The sequence below is a fragment of the Mytilus galloprovincialis genome, chromosome 12, assembly GCF_965363235.1.
Source record: "Mytilus galloprovincialis chromosome 12, xbMytGall1.hap1.1, whole genome shotgun sequence".
NCBI classification, from domain to species: domain Eukaryota; kingdom Metazoa; phylum Mollusca; class Bivalvia; order Mytilida; family Mytilidae; genus Mytilus; species Mytilus galloprovincialis.
The window spans coordinates 66858934-66878573 of record NC_134849.1 but is presented as its reverse complement, the minus strand read 5'-3'; the positions used below and the strand labels follow the sequence as shown (position 1 = coordinate 66878573).

General features: G+C 31.9%; 1 protein-coding gene and 1 long non-coding RNA gene across 2 annotated transcripts; one reads left to right on the top strand and one right to left on the bottom strand.

The window, feature by feature from the left end:
* The first annotated feature begins 2655 nt into the window (after nucleotides 1-2655).
* Nucleotides 2656-5190, top strand: LOC143054235 (uncharacterized). Its single transcript, XR_012971607.1, has 3 exons — nucleotides 2656-2747; nucleotides 4408-4501; nucleotides 4981-5190. It is a non-coding gene; the product is annotated as an uncharacterized LOC143054235 (long non-coding RNA).
* A 4273-nt stretch (nucleotides 5191-9463) lies between these two features.
* On the bottom strand, nucleotides 9464-19187 carry LOC143053478 (chitin synthase chs-2-like). The gene is made up of 8 exons (XM_076226283.1): nucleotides 19037-19187; nucleotides 16712-16952; nucleotides 15855-16049; nucleotides 13644-14050; nucleotides 12759-12923; nucleotides 11766-11896; nucleotides 10737-10768; nucleotides 9464-10141 (listed from the first exon to the last, which is right to left on the bottom strand). Exons 1-8 carry the CDS (start codon nucleotides 19166-19168, stop codon nucleotides 9732-9734), a joined length of 1713 nt encoding a protein of 570 aa, XP_076082398.1. The 5' UTR covers nucleotides 19169-19187; the 3' UTR covers nucleotides 9464-9731.
* Between the last annotated feature and the right edge of the window lie 453 nt (nucleotides 19188-19640).

Genomic DNA, 19640 nt, shown 5'->3' with positions numbered 1-19640 from the left:
GTCGGAAATGTTGTGTTTGAGACACAAGTTGTTAGTATGTGGTCATTATGTGCTCAGCTTTGCTCAAGGATGAAAATCTGTAGATCTATAAACTTTATACAACACAATAAAACGTGTCAGATTAATAATGCTGAGCCAGAGGGATACACTGCACTCTTAATAGATAGCTATGGTGATAGTTTTGTTGCAGCATCGACATTTCCACCAGTAAGTTGTTCTATATGTTCATTCGTTTTAATTTTCCTCGGAGTTCAATATTTTTGTTATGTTATTTTTACCACGAAGACGATTTTCAACGTTATGACTTTCATGGTTGCGACCTGTTACTGTACTGAGTGTGGTGTAAAATGTGAGGCAAACAATCTGTTACTTTTACAAGCAAACCACTCATGATGAGACGCTATTATATTAAAAAGATGATGTGGTATGATCGCAAATGAGACAACTATCCACAAAAGAACAAAATGACACAGACATTAACAATTATAGGTCACCGTACGGCCTTCAACAATGAACAAAACCCATACAGCATAGTCAGCTATAAAATGTCCCGATAAGACAATGTAAAACAATTCAAACGAGAAAACTAACGGCCTTATTCATGTAAAAAAAAATGAACGAAAAACAAATATGTAACACATAAACAAACGAAAACCACTGAATTACTGGCTCCTTTTTGATTATCGTTATGTCAAAGATGATTCCATGACAATGAACACGCATGTATGTTCCTCATTCAATAATGTACAATGTTTTTCATCTTGAAATAATATTTTGTCACATTTTTTTACATTTTAAAACGTTCAAAACGTCTTGTGTTAGGTTGTGAAGTTTTTGTATTTACTCAATTAGGGTGTTGACTAAGAGAAGTGGGCTTTGCTCATTTTTGAAGGCCGTATGGTGACCTATGATTGTTAATGTCTGTGTCATTTTAGTCTTTTGTTGATAGTTATCTCATTCGGAATCATACCACATCTTTTTTTTTTATATCAATAACTAATTTTAATTGATTGTCGCTTGAAATCAATTATTGTTATTCAATTTAAAAGAGGGACGAAAGATACCAAAGGGACAGTCAAACTCATAAATCTAAAACAAACTGAATGTTGTATTAGTTCCGATGAGACAAATCTCCATCCAAGTAGCAATTTATAAAAGTAAACCATTATATGTCAAGGTACTCCCTTCAACACGGAGCCTTGTCTATTTGAAGAATACAATGTTAAACAAGTTGGCCATGTTTCCACAAAACTTTACAAATAAATACGATGACAAAGTAATGACACAGGACAAGGTTATTTGTCAACGGTGTTGTGTCGTTGTTCTCCTCTTATATTTAATGCGTTTCCCTCGGTTTTAGTTTTTTATCCCTATTTTTTTTTTGTCCATGGATTTATGAGTTTTGAACCGCGGTATACTACTGTTGCCTTTATTTATTGCTTGTAAATTACTTTGTGTCATTGTAATGCTGTAATGCTACATACTTTGAAACATGTGTGTTTTAGAACTTAGCCTCTGTATGTCAGGAGCATAACTGCAGTCTGGAAGAAATATGTATTCCAAAAGCACAAAGCCATATATGTCATCCATTTTTCCAGAACAAAACCGGTAAACATAAAATTATTGATCTTTTGTTGATTTATTTAATGATGTGAACGATTAAATGATATTACTGGGGATACAAGCACCCTTTCAAACTAACTGAATCCGCACACGTTGTAAATTCATCGCTCAGAAAGCCTTTTTAACCAGACGCCATTTGAGATTAGGTCACTGTATAGTTTGCTATAAAAGACATTGAAATGACAATTTGTCAAAAAAATGAAAAGAGAAAATCGACAGTCGTATTTAAAGCTGAACAAATTAACGAAACATAAATGACGGATATCAGCATAAAACACCACTGAACTACAGGTTTCTGACAATTGACATGCACTTGAAGTAAATGACAAGATAGAGCAAGAATACTAAAAAAATATGTTGGTAATAAATTTTGAAAGTACAGAAGTACTGACTACAGTCCCTGAAGTCATAAAACTTTCGAATTAGTTTTTTGTGCTCGTACTCCAAAATCAACCAATCAAACTGTTGGATTACGTGTTTCAAGCATGACTTTTGTGCTTCGAGCACTAATCAAAGTTGTATACCTTCACGGCTGGAGCTAGCTTTCATTATTAAAATTTTACTTTTGTATTTCTATCAGGCGTAATATACGATTCATTTTGGTAGTAACTCGTATTATTTTATATTAATTTTCTCCAAATTTGCTTCTAATAATCCAAAAACATTATGTATACTGCAATAACGTCAAGATATCCCAGATAGTTAATGATAACAGGTTTCTCTTCAATTCTAACACAACCAATAAATGTTTGTAATAATCAACCTATCATAGATACCAGGATTGAATTTTATATCTACGCCAGACGCGCGTTTCGTTTTCACAAAACTCACCAGTGACGCTTGAATCCAAAAAAGCGTAAAAGGCCAAATAAAGAATGAAGTTGAAGAGCATTGAGGACCAACATTCCTAAAAGTAATGCCAAATACAGCTAAGGTAATCTATTCCTCAGGTAGAAAATGTCTCCTGATTCTAGCATGTGGTTTGTGAGATTACTAATTGACTTTGCTGAGAAATTTTTAACTTATATTTTCCAGTCCATCAAACATGTCCAGTGAATTGGTTGAGATTAGGAAGTAACTGTTACTATTTCAGTGCTGATACTAAAACATGGCACGATGCAAAGGTACGATTTGTTTTTGATTACTGTAAATTAAGAAAAAAAGTGTGTTTTTATTATTGCAAATCATACGACTATGACAATAGCGCTATAATAAAATGCATTCTGATATCTGATATCTGATACATGTATATGTATGAAGATTATTTTTAAATCTCAAAACCAACCTTTTGTGCATTCATCATGAATAAAAAATCTCCCTCATTTTATGTGATTTGTCGAGGTGCATTTATGAAGCAGCATCTGCTCAATCTTTCGGAACACATGCAATTTCATTATTTTGGATGGGTTCGTGTTTTTCTGTCTCTATTTTGTTCTCGGCTGTTGTTTGTCTTTACGTCGTTGTAGTATTTTGCCATGATATTGTCAGTTGGTTTTCTAAGTATGTACTTAAATTTACCTTTGGTATATTTCACTTTTCTTTTAGAGGTTTAACAATATTTAATGAAGCAACAATTATACAAAAGCATGTAAAGACATTACTTAACATAAATATTATGTTCCTTTGCTACGATATTTTATTCAATCTTTAATTGATTGAATTATTTGGTTTTTCTGATCATAGATTAAAACCCATATAGATTTTAGCTAGCATTTAAATACCTGAACATGGGTGCAAATTGAAATAGACAAATTTAAAAGAAATCCTCGCTACCATTAAACACCTCAACAATTGTATAGAAAATTAAATCTTTGAATAATTTTACAAAGAAAACATTGACTATCACTTGCAGGTCAGTCAAAAATACAATATGCAAAAAGTAAAATCACACAAATCCTGCACTTAGAGGAAAATCAATTCGGAAAGTCCATAATCACATGGCAAATTCGAATTACAAAACGCATCAAAAACGAATGGACAAGAATTGTCATATTCCGCACTTGAATGTTCACTTCTTCTATTGCAATGCCTTTATCGCATTAGAAAACTGCATTTGCTTATCAAAATGTATTGTCTTGGGTTACTATATTTAAAATTGAGAAAGGAAATGGTGAATATGTCAAAGCGACAACCACCCGACCATAGAGCAAACAACAGCCGAAGGCAACCAATGGGTCTTCAATGAAGCGAAAATTCCCGCACCCGTAGGTGTCCTTTAGCTGGCCCCTTAAATATGCATAATAGTACAGTGATAATGGACGTCATACTAAACTCCTAATTATACACAAATGTTTCGTTTTAACTTTAGATTAACGTATTATTCATATGTTTTTCCTAATGCTATATTTTGTTAATTTTATCTAATATTGATGTCAATGTGAGCACAGCATCTCTTTTTTCAAAAATAAATATATGCCTGTTTAGTTGTATACTTATACGCTATAACATCAGACCAACATCGTGTAAATGAAACAAAATCTAACGACAATAAATATATCTGATTCGATTATTTTAGTGGTTAAATTGTTGATATACATAATCGATATTGACTAAAAAAAAGAAGATGTGGTATGATTGCCAATGAGACAACTATCCACAAAAGACCAAAATGACACAAACATTACCAATTATAGGTCACCGTACGGCCTTCAACAAAGAGCAAAGCCCATACCGCATATATTCAGCTATAAAAGGCCCCGATAAGACTTAGTTTTCATTTTTTTTAGGGCAATAAATGTTCAAATTTTCATACCTTTGGGATACACAATGTATTACATGTTGTAGGCGTTTTGTGAAAGTGAAAATTCCATGCTTGCAGAAGTGAGAAATACTACGCAGAGGAGCTGCATAAAGACCGTGGTCAAGACATATCAGAAAAGTATATAGTATAAATCTTACGAATGTTATAAACGGTCGCATATATATCACACGCTTGCACCCCTGTTTCATTTTATTGTTGTTTTTCCTTGAATTGATACATTTAACAAAAACAATATTTAATGACAGACCAATAGTAAAAAAAGGAAAGCAAAACGCTTAAAAAATATAAGCAAGGAAGATTTTGTCTGTCTATGAATAAATAACATTAACAATGTTGTGCACACTGAATAGTCCTCGTGGCACATAATTTAGAGTGTCCATCACATTTTTATTCCCTTTCAAATATTTAAATATTGATTATAAACTCCATTTTAGGCAGGAGCAAATCGCGAAAATGGCAAAAATTTCTAAATTGAAATTTTAACTAAAAGGTTTGCCATATAAAGGCTTTATCGAATAAACTCCTAAATTAAATAAACATTATTCATTATTCATTATTTATTCAATATTAATATACATTTCAATTTTGGTGTCCAGATTACTGGCTAGGCGGGACAGATAGTGTTACCGAAGGAATTTGGATATGGATAAACAGCAAGATGATAGTTACTTTTAACGATTGGCATCCGGGACAACCAGACAACTTTGGAAACACCACAGGTGAAGATTGCATTCTAATGATGAAAAACTTTCCATATAAATGGAACGATGGAAATTGTCAAACCAAACGTTCATACATATGTGAAAAGCAGTAAGTTACATCCATTTTTTTACATAAATAAGGCTGTTAGTTTTCTCGTTTTAATTGTTTTACATTCTCTTATCGGGGCCTTTTATAGCTGACTATATGCGGTATGGACTTTGCTCATTGTTGAAGGACGTACGGTGACCTATAATTGTTAATGTTTGTGTCATTTTGGTCTTTTGTGGATAGTTGTCTCATTGGCAATCATACCACATCTTCTTTTTTATATTTACGTTTTATAATTCTATACGTCTGAAGAGCTTTTTCTGGATTTGCCTCCACCAGAAACGTAAACATTTGAAATTCGAGGGATGAATAAGTACCGAAACAGTTGAAGAGCTATTTGGCAAAAATATACATAAAACCAACAGCCAAATTCATCTAAGGACAACTTTGCCTGAGGGATTGAAACCTTAGTTTCCATTTAATTTCAAAATTTATAAACAGAAAATTTTAGACAGGTTTGTTATAAATCATGTCAATATCGAAGTACTGACTACTGAGCTGATGATAACCTTATTAGTTATTTAGCCTTTTATTAAATATTAAACAATTTCTATCTTACATATCATAATCAAGTTCTTTATACAATCACAGGATTTCATGTCTGTTTTATGTTTAATTAATCGAAACTTACAGAAAACTACCATTTCATAAATTAAATACTGTAAACCAACTTATTTTCGCGAGCGATTTATTTTCGCGACTTTCGCGAGAAGAAAATGAACGCGAATATAAATCGTCGCGAATATGCAAGTGGAAATATAAAACAAAATAGACTTGCTGTTTAACTCTTTAGGTAAAGATTGTTTTCAATACACCTTATCAAACGTGTCCTGTTTTCCATGAACCACCTTCAATGTGAATACAAACGCAGTCTTACACACTTGAGACACAGACACAACATATATGTCAACCAAACCGTGTGGTTTAACTTATGTAGTCAGTCTAAGTCAAACATGATTAGAAGGCAACTATTGTGGCAGGAACAAAGTTTCGCAGGAAGTCCGTATAGTGTAATTGTTAACTGGCATAACGTATTGACTGCAATTTTCAAACGCTGCTGTGCAATGGATCGAATACTATTCTCTTTCTGAGAAAACCACAAAAGGAAAATATGTAAAGCAAACAAAAATATTGTTTGTGCAGCTGACTATAATATGCATCTAAATATGTTAGAAAACACACATTAGATTTAAAATTCCATGGTCGAGTGGGCGGTTGAAATATTGTACATATATTTTACAAAATTGATATCAAGATCATTCGTGACATTTTCAATGTCAACAATTTTCCCATATACTTCTGAAATCAAACTCACTTTTTATGTATGTTGCAGGTTGGACTACAATTAAAGCTGAGAAAAAAGAGAGAACATTACATTGCGTAGCGTTGTGTCATCTCAGAAGATGTAACTAATTGTAATGTTAATTTTCCCCTCTCTGACTATTTGTTTTATCTTACACAGTAATATCTTAAAAAAAACTACATTGACAAAATTGTGTTTGTGTTTCAATTTCGTTTGCTTTTTTTTGTGTTTTTTGTGTTTTTTTTTTCTCTGTAGAAATGTTAACTTTTTCTTTTCTTTTTGTTCCAGAAGTTATTGACATGATTAAAAAAGTTACTTAATAAATAGCTTTAGAATGATTTTTCAATCATTACCGCCCTTTCTCGAAAATCTACAACTGTAAATCTAATATAGTCCCGGACCAGATAAACCATAAAAAACGGATTATGTAACCATATCTCCGACTTCTACAAAATGTGTCTGAAGTAAGAGTTTAGTCGTCGGATCGAATGATTAATGTCGACTGATTTGAAGATATTACTATAAATTATATAGATGATGTCCTCTCACTAAATAATTCGAAATTTAGTGACTATGTTGACCGTATTTATCCAATCGAAATAAAGATTAAGGAAACAACAGATGCAGTTAAGTCTGCCTCATATCTTGATTAACATCTAGCAATTGACAATGAGGGCCAATTGAAAACAAAACTTTAGACACAAGAGATGATTTAAGCTTCACACTCGTAAAGTTTCCATTGGTTTTTAGCAACATATCAGCAGCGCATGCATACGGAGGATATATCTCCCAATTAATATGATAGCCAGGGCTTGTTTTTTCCTAGCATGCTTTCCTTCTTAGAGGGTTGCTGATCAAATGGAAGCTATTAAACCGAAGTTCCAAATGGAAAAGTTGAAATCATCCCTTCGTTATTTTTACGAACGCCATCACTAGTTGTTTGACCGTTATGGAATATCCTTTTCACAGATGCTATCTGATATGTTCCTTATGTTAACAATCTTGTCGAATTTGTAGTAATATGATAAACACGATGGGTGCGACATGTGGATCAGGATCTAACTACCCTTCCTGAGCACATGAGCTCACCCCGATGTTTGATGGTGTTTGTGTTGCTTAGTCTTTAGTTTTCCCTGTTGTATTTTATGAATTTCTATTTGTCTGTTTGTCTTTTTCTTTTGTGGCCAAAGCGTTGTCATTTTTTTTAATCTATGAGTTTGACTGTCCCTCTGGTATCTGTCGCCACTCCTTTACTGACTCAATTCCATACGGTTTCGGGTTTAACTTCCTTTTACTAGTATTCTCTCCATAAAAGAAGAAAAACGTTGACCTATCAACCCGATTTCAAAATTCGAAGATTAATCAAATATGTCTTGACAATAGAAAAACGTATGCAGGAATTTGAAATCTACATTAATAAAGTTGTCTTTTAAAGCTTTTTTGTCTAGTATATAAAATAGTTTTACTTCCAGGAGTGGAATATATTTTTCAGGTATAATATTTTCAATTGTTCAAGCATCACCAGCCCAGTAGTCAGCACTTATATGCTGATATGAATTATCATTGAATTGGCAATAATTATAAATTAACTGTTAACACCACCTTTGAACTTGTGATTTACTAAGCCTCAGGAATAAATTACCTTAGCTGTATACGGCAAACAAAATATATATTTTGGTCCTCAATGCTCTTCCACTTCGTTTTTTATTTGGCCCTTTATTTTTTTTTTATTTTTTTATTATTTTTTTTTTTGGGGGGGGGGAATGGAGCGACACTGATGAGTCTTTCGTAGACGACACGCGCGTCTGGCGTGGACATAAAATATAATCCTTGTATCTACTATGAGTTTATTTGGTTTACCGCTATCTTGCATTCAACTATTCTTTTATATTGTTCCATTTCAAATGTGATTAATTCTACGAGTTAATTTGAATCTTGCTTAATTAACATTTTTAATAGAATATCGATTGTTTGAAAACAAAACACATTCAAAATAAAACAATGACCTACTTCAATTATTATGAATACAACTGCAATCTGGTCATCAGTCAACAGAACAGAGTTATTCCCTCATATAATGTAATAACAGGTGTTTGCCTCGTACTAATATTCGAAATCTTAAAATCTGAATCTAACAACAGGATAGATAAAAAAAGTTTGCACAAAGGTTGTTGTGTGCCTCTTTTTAATGTTTGGCTTTGAGCTTTCTTGATAAAATTGAACCCATAATAGCGCTTCGAAACGCATGAAATTATCAAAAGAAATGTTTACAATTTTTTTATTAATTTTTTGGTCAAATGAGCTGCAAACAGCGATTCATTTATAATTCTCAATAATAATAATAACAATAACAATATAATACACTGGTTTGGATAACCCGTGACACGTATATTACAAGTAAATGAGTAGCTCTTTTAAAAGGCTAATGCGTGTCTTACATGTGTAGTTGATAGCGTACGGGTACATATCGTTTATGTTAGTACTATGTAAGATGAAAATGTAATTTTACATTAAACCTAAATACATTGTGATTTCTTACATAGATTATACCATTATTATACAACAAAAAGATGGGATCAAAACATAATCCAAGAACCCATCAATTACCTAGATAACACGTAGGTCAATAATGTGTATCGTTATCTAAAACGGGTTCAGTTGTACCTGAGCATTTTTTGGACACATTTGTTCGCGTAGGAATCACATTGTATGGTGGGGAGTCCGTATTTCTGAATTATGAATTTTCTGAATTTTTTTTTCTTCAGTGTTAGTAATTTTCCATTATTTATGTTATTTTTTTTTCTGTGTCGATTGTACTCTTACTACTTTTTTTTATGAAAATGATACATATTTAATTTGGTATAAATAATTAAAAAAAAAAATGATTACAGACCGTATGCATTTTGTTTTAATCCAATGCTGTACAACAAAGGTTGATAAAAAAATCATGAATATACTTTGAAAACAAAACCCGAATAAATCAATTTTATTAGAAGAAAAAAATCGATCAATATGGAAACATTACACAGCTTGATATATATATCAAGAATAAAAAATTGCTATAGTCTTTCAAATATTCCTCTTTTTCTCTGTCCGGCATTAATTTTATCACCACCGTCTCACAAGGCACTCTGAAATCTCCTGTTTAACATACAGAGGTTTTTCGTTTACATTTATCATCAACGTTCTTTTTCTCAATTTCCCATGTCATTTTTATGCGTTCAATTGTTTTGGTTAGTTGGTATCTTTCTTCATTGTAAATATATCAGTTGTTGAAAGTACGTGCAACATAGTTGTCCATCGATGAAATAGCATCATAATAAACTGTATACAAAGTAGTATTCCAAACACAATTGAAAACATGAAGGATATTGGTTTTATGATGATATAGTTTGATTTGCATGGAATTTGGACAGATAAGGTATTGCTAATCGAACTGGTATATTCAAGGCTGAACATAAGTATAACAGCTAATGTATTTAAGATCAGAACAAGAATTAACGAATGGTTTCGAAGAACATGTAGTTTGGTCACCATTTCTGTATCCTCGTTGTCAGAGGTTGGCTTTAAGCATCCACGTAATGTCTCCTCCCAGAATATCTTCTCCTCATGTGGCAGCTGTACAGTGCAGAGTTTAGTTGTTTCTTTATAAAAATGAAATAAATTTATACAGATACTAATTAGTCAGCTAATTCAATACACATATAATGATAGCTATAGCTTTTGTCTTTTAATGTATCTTTGATTAGTTTTCTTATAGAACATAGTGTTTAATATTCTGATTTCTCCTTTTGAAGAAGAATCATTCAATTTAATAAAATTAAATAAAAAAATTATATTCTTCCCCCTCTTTTTGACGTTTGCTCCTATTTTCCTTGTTTGTTTTGTTTCCACATCTCTGTCAATATACCGGAATTGTATACGACTGTCATACAAGTGAGAGATTTAGCTAGCTATAAAACCAGGTGTTATCCACTATACTAATCGGTCCTCAAATATCAAAACTTATTTCTGCTCATAGTTTTGAACAAACTGTGTAAGTCAAGTTGGCTTATCAACATATTATAACATTATTTTCTTGTGTGTGTATGCTTTCTTCAATTATAGTTGTAAATAAAACAATATGATAGCGTAAGGTATGAGAACCCGTTTATCATGTTTATTCGACTATTTTTTTAGTTTTTCTAGTGTTTTTCTCTCTCTTCAATGCTATATGGGGTTGTTCCTTATTAAACGCACCTTTTTCCTTTTTTCCGCCCTCAGAACTGTTGCTAAAAAATAGAATATAAAACAAAAAGTTTTTTTACAGATGTTTACAAATCTAAAATTCTAATGGTAGACCCTTTTTTCAATCGGAACTTTAGTCGCTATTGGATTTATTTAATTAATCAACGCCAATTCATTGTCAAGAAGTGTTCAGGAAACGGAATGCAAGGTTTTACGCAAATTTTCTTGTTTATGTGTTTAAAAGAACAAATCATAACGTTGTTGGATATCAAGTATAGATACTTTACTTTTGTGCTTTTTTTCTTTCAAATAAACATTATTTATGCGTGTTTAGTAAAGACTTCAAAAACTTTTCCGAAGCTTTGCAAATCTAAACTGTTTCCTGTTGCTAGCTTTAGATCTTAGTTGATTATATATTAGCATGGTTAAGCAGGTTGTGACATGTACATGCTTCATTAATAACATTGTTATTCCATCCGATCTGTCAATACAAATGGCATTTCTATATTCCAGCTATTTAATACACTATATTTCATAACATTTGGAATTTAATTTAATTTATATATGTGTGTTATGGCTGCAACTTATGTGGCAAGGCATTGAAATTTGCAAAGATAGTTTTTTTGTCAATTACACAACGCTTTACAGTTATATCAAGCTAACCTATCGCCACGAAAAGGTTTGTATTAAAAATATACTATTAGTGTTCAATTATTTGATTTTTAGAATTGGGGTTTTCCTGGTCGAAACCTATACACTGATTGGATGAATTACACCAACAAATGTGTTTGATTACTACTATAAAACCTTAACGGATTAAGTAATTCAAGGTTATTTTCATTTCCTTATCGATGAATTGTTACTTGAGGAATATATAGTTTTCATTGGAATGATGCATGGATAGAAAAATAAACTTAGTTTCAAATTGTCATCTTGGATATAATGTACAATACACAAAAGAAATGTCCATATATCATCTACGATTCAGTTATTGTTCTTAACAAATTAACATATAATATATATAAGTATGATTGGTATTACCTTGGTTTCTCTCTTTCCCTGGTTCCCCAGTTAACGTCATCCATGTTTGCGATGGAGTACAAGAACAGAACTATAGATGTACAGGGAATAGCAAGAAAGTACAATAAACTATGTTTAACACAGTGACATTCCTAAAACATATGAAAAAGGTAGAGAGTTATCAATAAGTTTAAACGTAAACATCTTGATTGAAAGTCTATTAGGTACGTACTTGTTTGGTTTTATAATTATTTTGATTTGAACGTTACTGATGAGTCTAATGTAAATTATACGTCTTGTACCTTTGATAACTATTGCGAAATTTTTGGTATGTATGTCTACTCTTAATAAAGAAGTTAGGTGAAGTACACCAAACTTGACTTATTAACAAAAAAACATTTTTTGTTAATGTTCGTTGGCTTGACAAAATTCGTTAATATACTTAGTATTTGTATGTTATGCGACTATCATGCAACTAAGAGGTTTGACTTTCTATAAAACCAGGTTAAACCCACCATTTTCTTCATAAGAAAATGCTTGCACCAAGTCAAAATATGACAGCTGTTATCCATTGACATGTTTCAGCCTTTAGTTTTGACATTTCATTAGGAGTTTTTTGTATTGAATTCTTACAGCGTTCAATATATTTGTGATTTAACTTCTTCCCTGACAACTTCCGACACAATGTTGTTTGAAGTATTTAGCTAAACTTTAGTGTTGATCATTGTTCTAGAATTTTATACAAATGATATTAGCATCTAGAATTTTAAAATTCTATGGTTTCCTCTACATTAAAATCAAATATTAATGTATAATGTATATCAAATTTTATAATTAATTTAAGTTGTAACCTTAAACTAAGACTAAGTGTCCATGCTTAATAACATTTGTTAGAAAAATCATAATATTTACTATATTCAGGTAAATTACTTAACTAATAATTATATTGATTTTAATAAAGACCCTTGATCTACGTATTGATAATTTTATTGAATATTTTTACCTTATCCTTACCTTAGGATGTAGTATTGTGGCTATAACAAATATCCCCGCTATAAAGCAAACAAATATAATGGACGTTGAGCATAAGGTTTCTTCAACAGCTGAACGAATTACTCCAGCAATAACTAAAACCATCAACACAAAAAGAATGAACGATACAATTTGAGCACACATCATCTGAAAACAGAAAAATGATGAATTTTGATAATTTATCATCTTGCAGCATATTCTGAAATATAATTGTGAACATATATTAGTAATGAGGGAAAAAATATCATATTCATTTTTTACTTGAAGCTTTCAAATGTATATTTCACATGTTTCAAATGAAAATAAATATTCACGAAATGTAGGCAAATTGATGATAATATAAACGTGCTTGGTCATGTTCAGAACAACAATCTGATATCTCAAAGAAAAACATACATCATTTATTAATTTAAATGTTTCAGAACTCGTCAGTCTCTTTAAGCAGTACTCTGTATATTATTGTACATATTGTGACTATTTTGTTCACGCATCGTTGTAAATAAAAAAAATGATGCGATTGACATACAAGTTAGAGGTATTATAAAACCAGGTTCAATCCACCATTTTCTAAACTTAAAAATGCCTGTACAAGTCATGGATATGACAGTTGTTGCCCATTCGTTTGATGTGCTTTGGCATTTGATTTTGCCGTTTGATAGGGACTTCCAAATTTGAATTTTTCTCAGAGTTCAGTATTTTTTATGATTTTACTTTTTATTATATATAGCTAAACATTATACATACCAGCATAGAAATGCTGTATTTGTGCCGACACGCGTTTCGGCTGCAAAAGACTCTAAAAAAACCAGTAAGGACAGACACACACAGTTTGAAAACACTCCTAACAGGTATCTTTATAAAACTCACCTGAATGTCTTTCTTAAAAAGAGAAATACAGACAAATACTGTTACTGGAAGTAGAATTACAAATAGTAAAATGAAGCCTGTTATTCCTTCTCCATTATGCCCTAATACGAGGACCAGGGCACCATACATCATCATTATAATAGTACCGGGTGTAAGAAGAGATGAAATACAATACAGAACTTGGTAAATTATGTACAACCGTGTTATTTTATTATTTTTTTTACAGACAGTCTCCATGTTCATAATAAGGTAGAATATATTTGCTAAAGTTGAAGGTATCCAACGACGTCTTTGTTTAAAGAATTCTTCAAACGTTTCTGGAACAAATGTTTTTGCATCGGATTCTGCACAGTATTCTATTCTCTTTCCTGCTTTAAGAAGTAACGTACATAGCCATCGGTCTTCACCTAAAATAATTCATAAGTAAATGTGTCAGGAACTGGTAAGAGAAGTGGTGTATTTATATAATTTAACGTTTGACACTAGCATAGTCGGTATACTCCGTATGTACTATCATTCAACGTTCATAATTGTAAATGGTATTACCGATCTGAGTAAAATTGCAACAAATAATACCAAAACTTGCACTTTTCAATTAGCAAATGGTTTGTTTCTGCATTATTGATGAGATTTAACCTTAAGTTGCTAAACACAGGAACCCATTTGATCGAAATGTCTCTGTCAGAAATTAGTGCTTGGTAAATGCAACGTTATTATTTTAATACTTTGTTTGAATCATAATGTTTTCAAATAAGAATCATTCGTCCCTTCCTCAAACAAAATTTATACGTCGATGAACGTGATATCTTATGACAACAACGTGGCATCTTTCAGTAAGGTCAGAATAACGAGTTTAGAGGTGAATGTCTAGACTTATAATGTAATACATAAAGGCTAGAGTAGTATACAACTGTTCTAACAACATAAACAAATGGAGTGAAACTAAAACCGGGTTACAAACTATATGCGATGGAAAGACATCAAACACAAGAGGAAAACAACGACACAACAGAAACGACAACAAAAAAAAAGACAATGTTACACACAATGACACGAATTGTAACATGTATAAGAAAACACCTGCTATTTTCCTGATTTGTTGCATTTGAAAATTAATGTGGGTTAAACCTGGTTTTGTGGCTAGCCAAACTTTGCGCTTTTATGGCGGTGTTAAATTTAAGATTAAAAGGACAACATCACATATACAATTATATGCAAAAACATTGGTACACTCTTAAGAAAGATCAGAAGTTAGCAATATCCTTTAACTCTACTTTCCGCTATATAGATGACGTTCTGTCAGTAAACAATTCAAAATTTGGTGACTATGTGGAACGCATCTATCCCATCGAATTAGGGATACAGGATACTACAGATATAGTTAAGTCGGCTTCATATCTTGACTTACATCAAGAAATTGACAATGCGGGTCGTTTGAAGACAAAACTTTACGACAAAAGAGATGATTTCAGCTTTCCCATTGTGAACTTTCCATTTCTAAGTAGCAACATTCCAGCAGCACCTGCATACGGGGTATATATCTCCCAATTGATACCATATTCCCGTGCTTGCATTTCCTATCATGATTTTCTTGATAGAGGTATCAATATAATAATATGCTCACAAAGAAGCTATTAAACCAAGAGTTTCAAATCGTTGAAATCATCCCTTCGAAAAGTTTACGGACGCCATCACGAGTTGGTTGACCGTTATGGAATAACCGTTTCACAAATGATATCGGATATGTTCCTTTACGTCGTAACTACAATCCCCTTCCCTTTCATGAATTTGACCTACCAAATTAGACTATTAACGGATAAGTAATCACATAAGCAACAAGACGGGTGCCGCATGTGGAGCAGGATCTGCTTCCCTTCCGAAGCACCTGAGATCACCCCTAGTTTTTGGTGGGGTTTGTGTTTTTTTCTTTAGTTTTCCATTTTGTGTCATGTGTACTATTGTTTTTCTGTTTGTCTTTTTTTCATTTTTAGCCATGACGTTGTCAGTTTGACTGTCCCTTTGGAATCTGTCGTCCCTCTTTTAAGCTTGCTTAAGAAAGGTTCGTGTATATAAGTAAAGAAGCATGCACGAATGTAAAAGATTATGCATGTACTATGTAATATTTTCAAAATCGATTCCCGTAAGTGATAGTTCACTCAAATGACATTGAATACCGTGTTAATAGTTAATCTTTTTTTAATACAATGTTACCTTGATCATACTGAAGTACATCTAGTGCCTCCGTTGGCTGATTGGAATAGTCCTCTAATATTTCTTTTAAGTCAGACCCTCTAAATAAACTGAAACACCCAGGACTACACAACACACATCCAATAACATGTTCTGTAGCTTTTTGTAACCAATGACTGACAGCATATTCAAATTTCTGGTACCACACTATTGGACCTGCACACACATAATAATGCATACAAATTTAAGTGTACAAAAGGATACAATTTTAAAGACACACAGTTCTTAAACATTGAAAAATACTGTTAAGAAAAATCAAAAACGTAAACGAAAAAGAGGAAAGACAAACAAAGTTGACTAAACACAACACATTAATCAATGCAATGGACTGACTACAATGCGTTCTTATAAAAATTGTACCTTGTATTAATCTTGACGTGTTAATATGTAATATTTCTTTTATATTAAGTTGGATTAGATAATTGGATATGAGTGTTGCAAGTACAAACATAATATATCCGAGATTATCTGAAAAACAAACATAACATAATGTTCGCGGTTGCACATTATCAAGAAAATAACTTAATCTTTATCGTTTAATCTTTACTACGCTAGAGTAGTATTTGTACTTTGTTATAGGGGTTTTGTCAATCTGTAACATCGAGAGAAGGGAAAGCTTAAAAGTGCCTCTATATTGTTATTATTTTCCCCTACCTTTTCGGTGTGTGTTTATATGTTTTATTGAATACTAATGCACTTTTTTCTTAAACTATAAAAGTTGATACTTTTTTTATACATTTGATAATTCTGTAAATTCTGTCAGATTGCAAAATAGTGTAGTGAATATGTTGAATATAAGTAGACTATTTTACTAATACCTTTTCCTGCTGGATGAATTCTTCCGCATGCTGCACCGACATCAGGGTATTTCCTCATTCGTTGGAGGAGATGCGGCACAGCTTCTGGTTGAAACTCAACATCTCCATCTAATGCCATTATAAAAGTATTTTCCAGTTTGTATGTGTACTTTTTATTTTCCTCCGGTATGGTTCGCCCCTCTTTTGACATGTTTGTGTTTACTTTAGAACAGTGGTCAAGTAGATAATGCATATACATTACCTGCATAAGATGAGCTAAGATATAAGGGTACTCAAAAGGACTGTAGATTACATGTCGGAAAGTACTATAATGATTATATTTTTCATTTTTGTGTGTTTAACTGTCTGAAGTGTCCTTGCATTCATGTGTACTGTATTACTGTCATTTAATGATGCTATTTTAGCGATATATTTAACATTGTCATACAGCAAGAAGTTTGACTAGCCACAAAACCAGGTTCACCACTTGTTTCTTAAAATGTCCCTTACCAAGTCAGCATTATGACAGTTGTTTCCTTATAGTTTGTTTCTATGTATGCTGCATTGTTGTTTGATATTTTTTTTAACTTAATTGTTCTGTTGTTTCGTTGTTTTCCTCTTATTGTTCATGTGTTTCCTTCGGTTTTAGTTTGTAACCCGGATTTGTTTTCACTCAATCGATTGTATGACGTTTGAACAGAGGTAAACTACTGGTTTCCTTTATTTTGTACGTGTTCCTTAGGATGCATATCTTCACACAAATTGAGAGCTGTATAAGTTATTGGTTACACGTTTATAAGTTGATAATATTTAAGAGTGACACTATTTATTCTTTTAAAAATTGATATGCTGCTTTGATAAATTAGTATTTTTCATACATGAAGTTGGATTATTGCCATTATCAACAAAAGGTTCCAATATTTCCCTGTTTCTGGATTACTATGTTTTGCCATTGAAATTAAGATCTTTCGGTCGATACCTCTGCTGGTGGTCTATCAGTCCTCGAGGGTATAATCAGCTCAGTAGTCAGTGCTTCGATACTGACATGATTTAACAAACTTTACTAAAATTGATACAACTGCGAATTTAAAAGTTATCATTCATATTCTTACTTTGTCAAAACAAGACTTAGGTTCAAGGTATTCAGAAAACAGAAACAAGTTTTACCTTCAACGAGTGACAATGGCAACAATCCTGAAGAACATTTGTGTATTTTGTCGAATTTCTTGATTTTCCTTTTTGACGTCAATTCTTAAGTATATATTTATTGGCAAAATGTGTGCACCCTTAGAAACAATTCTATTTAATGGACAATTCCAAGATTAAAGCTTTTCTTAAATTGTTTTGTTGTTTCTTGACTGCGTATTATGTTTCCACAATAGATAGTAGATAGACAAATGCATACATTCTGTATTTGTCATTGTTTTTATAAAGACGATATATCGATTGACGTAATTTGTATTATTGTCATGAGATAATCAGTTTCATATTTTTTTTTTTTATTTCTTGACCATATGCATTCCATACATTATGTGCAGAAATTAAATAGCTGTACAACATTTTGTTTTTTTCGGCAAAACCCGGCCGTAATGTACCTTCTCTTTTAGATTTCTGTGAGTCTTTCTTGACAACAAAAACAACCCAAATAAGTCTTTTTGTATTTAATAAAAGCTATCAATAGCCTTATACACTCTCTGTTCATACCTAAGGATGAATTGTTTGACATTTTTGCAAATCATGTGGTCTGCATTAATGGGCAGGTCGATAAACACTTTTTTAGATAAATTGTACCATAAAGTTATATTTTGAAATAAATGAATAGTATGTAAACCACTTTTGATAGATCATATTAAGTTGTCTGTTTTTATTATAAGTTTTAAAGTATTGGTTGGTCATATCTACCATGATAGTGAATAAAATAAAAAAATCTAAAGATGTACAATTTGAAGTAAATGTAAAAAACTCCAAGGAAAATTGATCAAAATGAAAAGCCAAAAAACACTCAACATATTATACACCACTGTCATTTTTCTTTTATGGTACATCAATATCATTATGTGCAACGGTACATGGTGAACAATACCTCGTTTTATAGCTTGCCAAACCTCCAATTTGTATAACAGTCACACAGTCCCTTTAAGTAATGACTAAACAATGTACACACTGCGTTTACGTTATGATATTGTGGTCCGCAGCCAACTGTAGAGTATATTCACTGGATTGAGTATCAGGAAACTTACGGTCTTTACGTTATCAAATTACATATACTACATATATATATAAGTACGGTTTAAATCATTCTCATGGCTAGACCTCTTAAATATGTTCATAATTATGTATAAATACCTGACTCCAACGTTTCTTCTTACGAATCTTTGTACTGTCTTTTAGGTGAATACAAACTTTTGTTTTTCCTGGTAAAACTAGCGTCATTTGTCCACCATATGGAGTATGGGAGCATTGAGGTGTTTCTTCCATCACTGTCGAAGGATAAATTTTCCTTAAAAATACAAGCAAAAAGTTAAAACCGCAAACATACCGAACTCCGAGGAAAATTTAAATCAGAAAGTCCCTAATGAAAAAAACGAAAGCTCAAAGACATCAAAAACGATCGACAACTAATGAACATCGGGTTCCTGGTTTCAAGTGCTAACGACTGCAGTGGGTGTAAACGGTTTAATAGGTTCTAACCTTCACCCTTACATAAAAGAATAGTGTTTCATCACAACATAGAAAAACACACTATATAATATCAATTGAAATTGCTTAACTCAATCAACTGCATATCAGCACATAACAAGTCAATACTAGTATATACTGAACAAATCACTTTGATGTATGACACATATATAATAAAAAAATAATTCAATTTTAGAAAGACAACTATAATATTAAACAAAATATAATAATGTATTACTCATGTTACTGTAAATGATAACATGAATTTTTT

Excerpts from the sequence above, each read along its gene's own strand:
- LOC143053478 (XM_076226283.1), bottom strand. The coding sequence starts at position 19,168 with ATGGAAGAAACACCTCAATGCTCCCATACTCCATATGGTGGACAAATG. Across the intron at positions 12,924-13,643 it reads TTTTTAAGAAAGACATTCAG|ATGATGTGTGCTCAAATTGT; the intron begins GTGAGTTTTATA and ends TTCTGTTTTCAG. Across the intron at positions 10,142-10,736 it reads GGGCGGAAAAAAGGAAAAAG|AAACAACTAAACTCTGCACT; the intron begins GTGCGTTTAATA and ends ATTTTTATAAAG.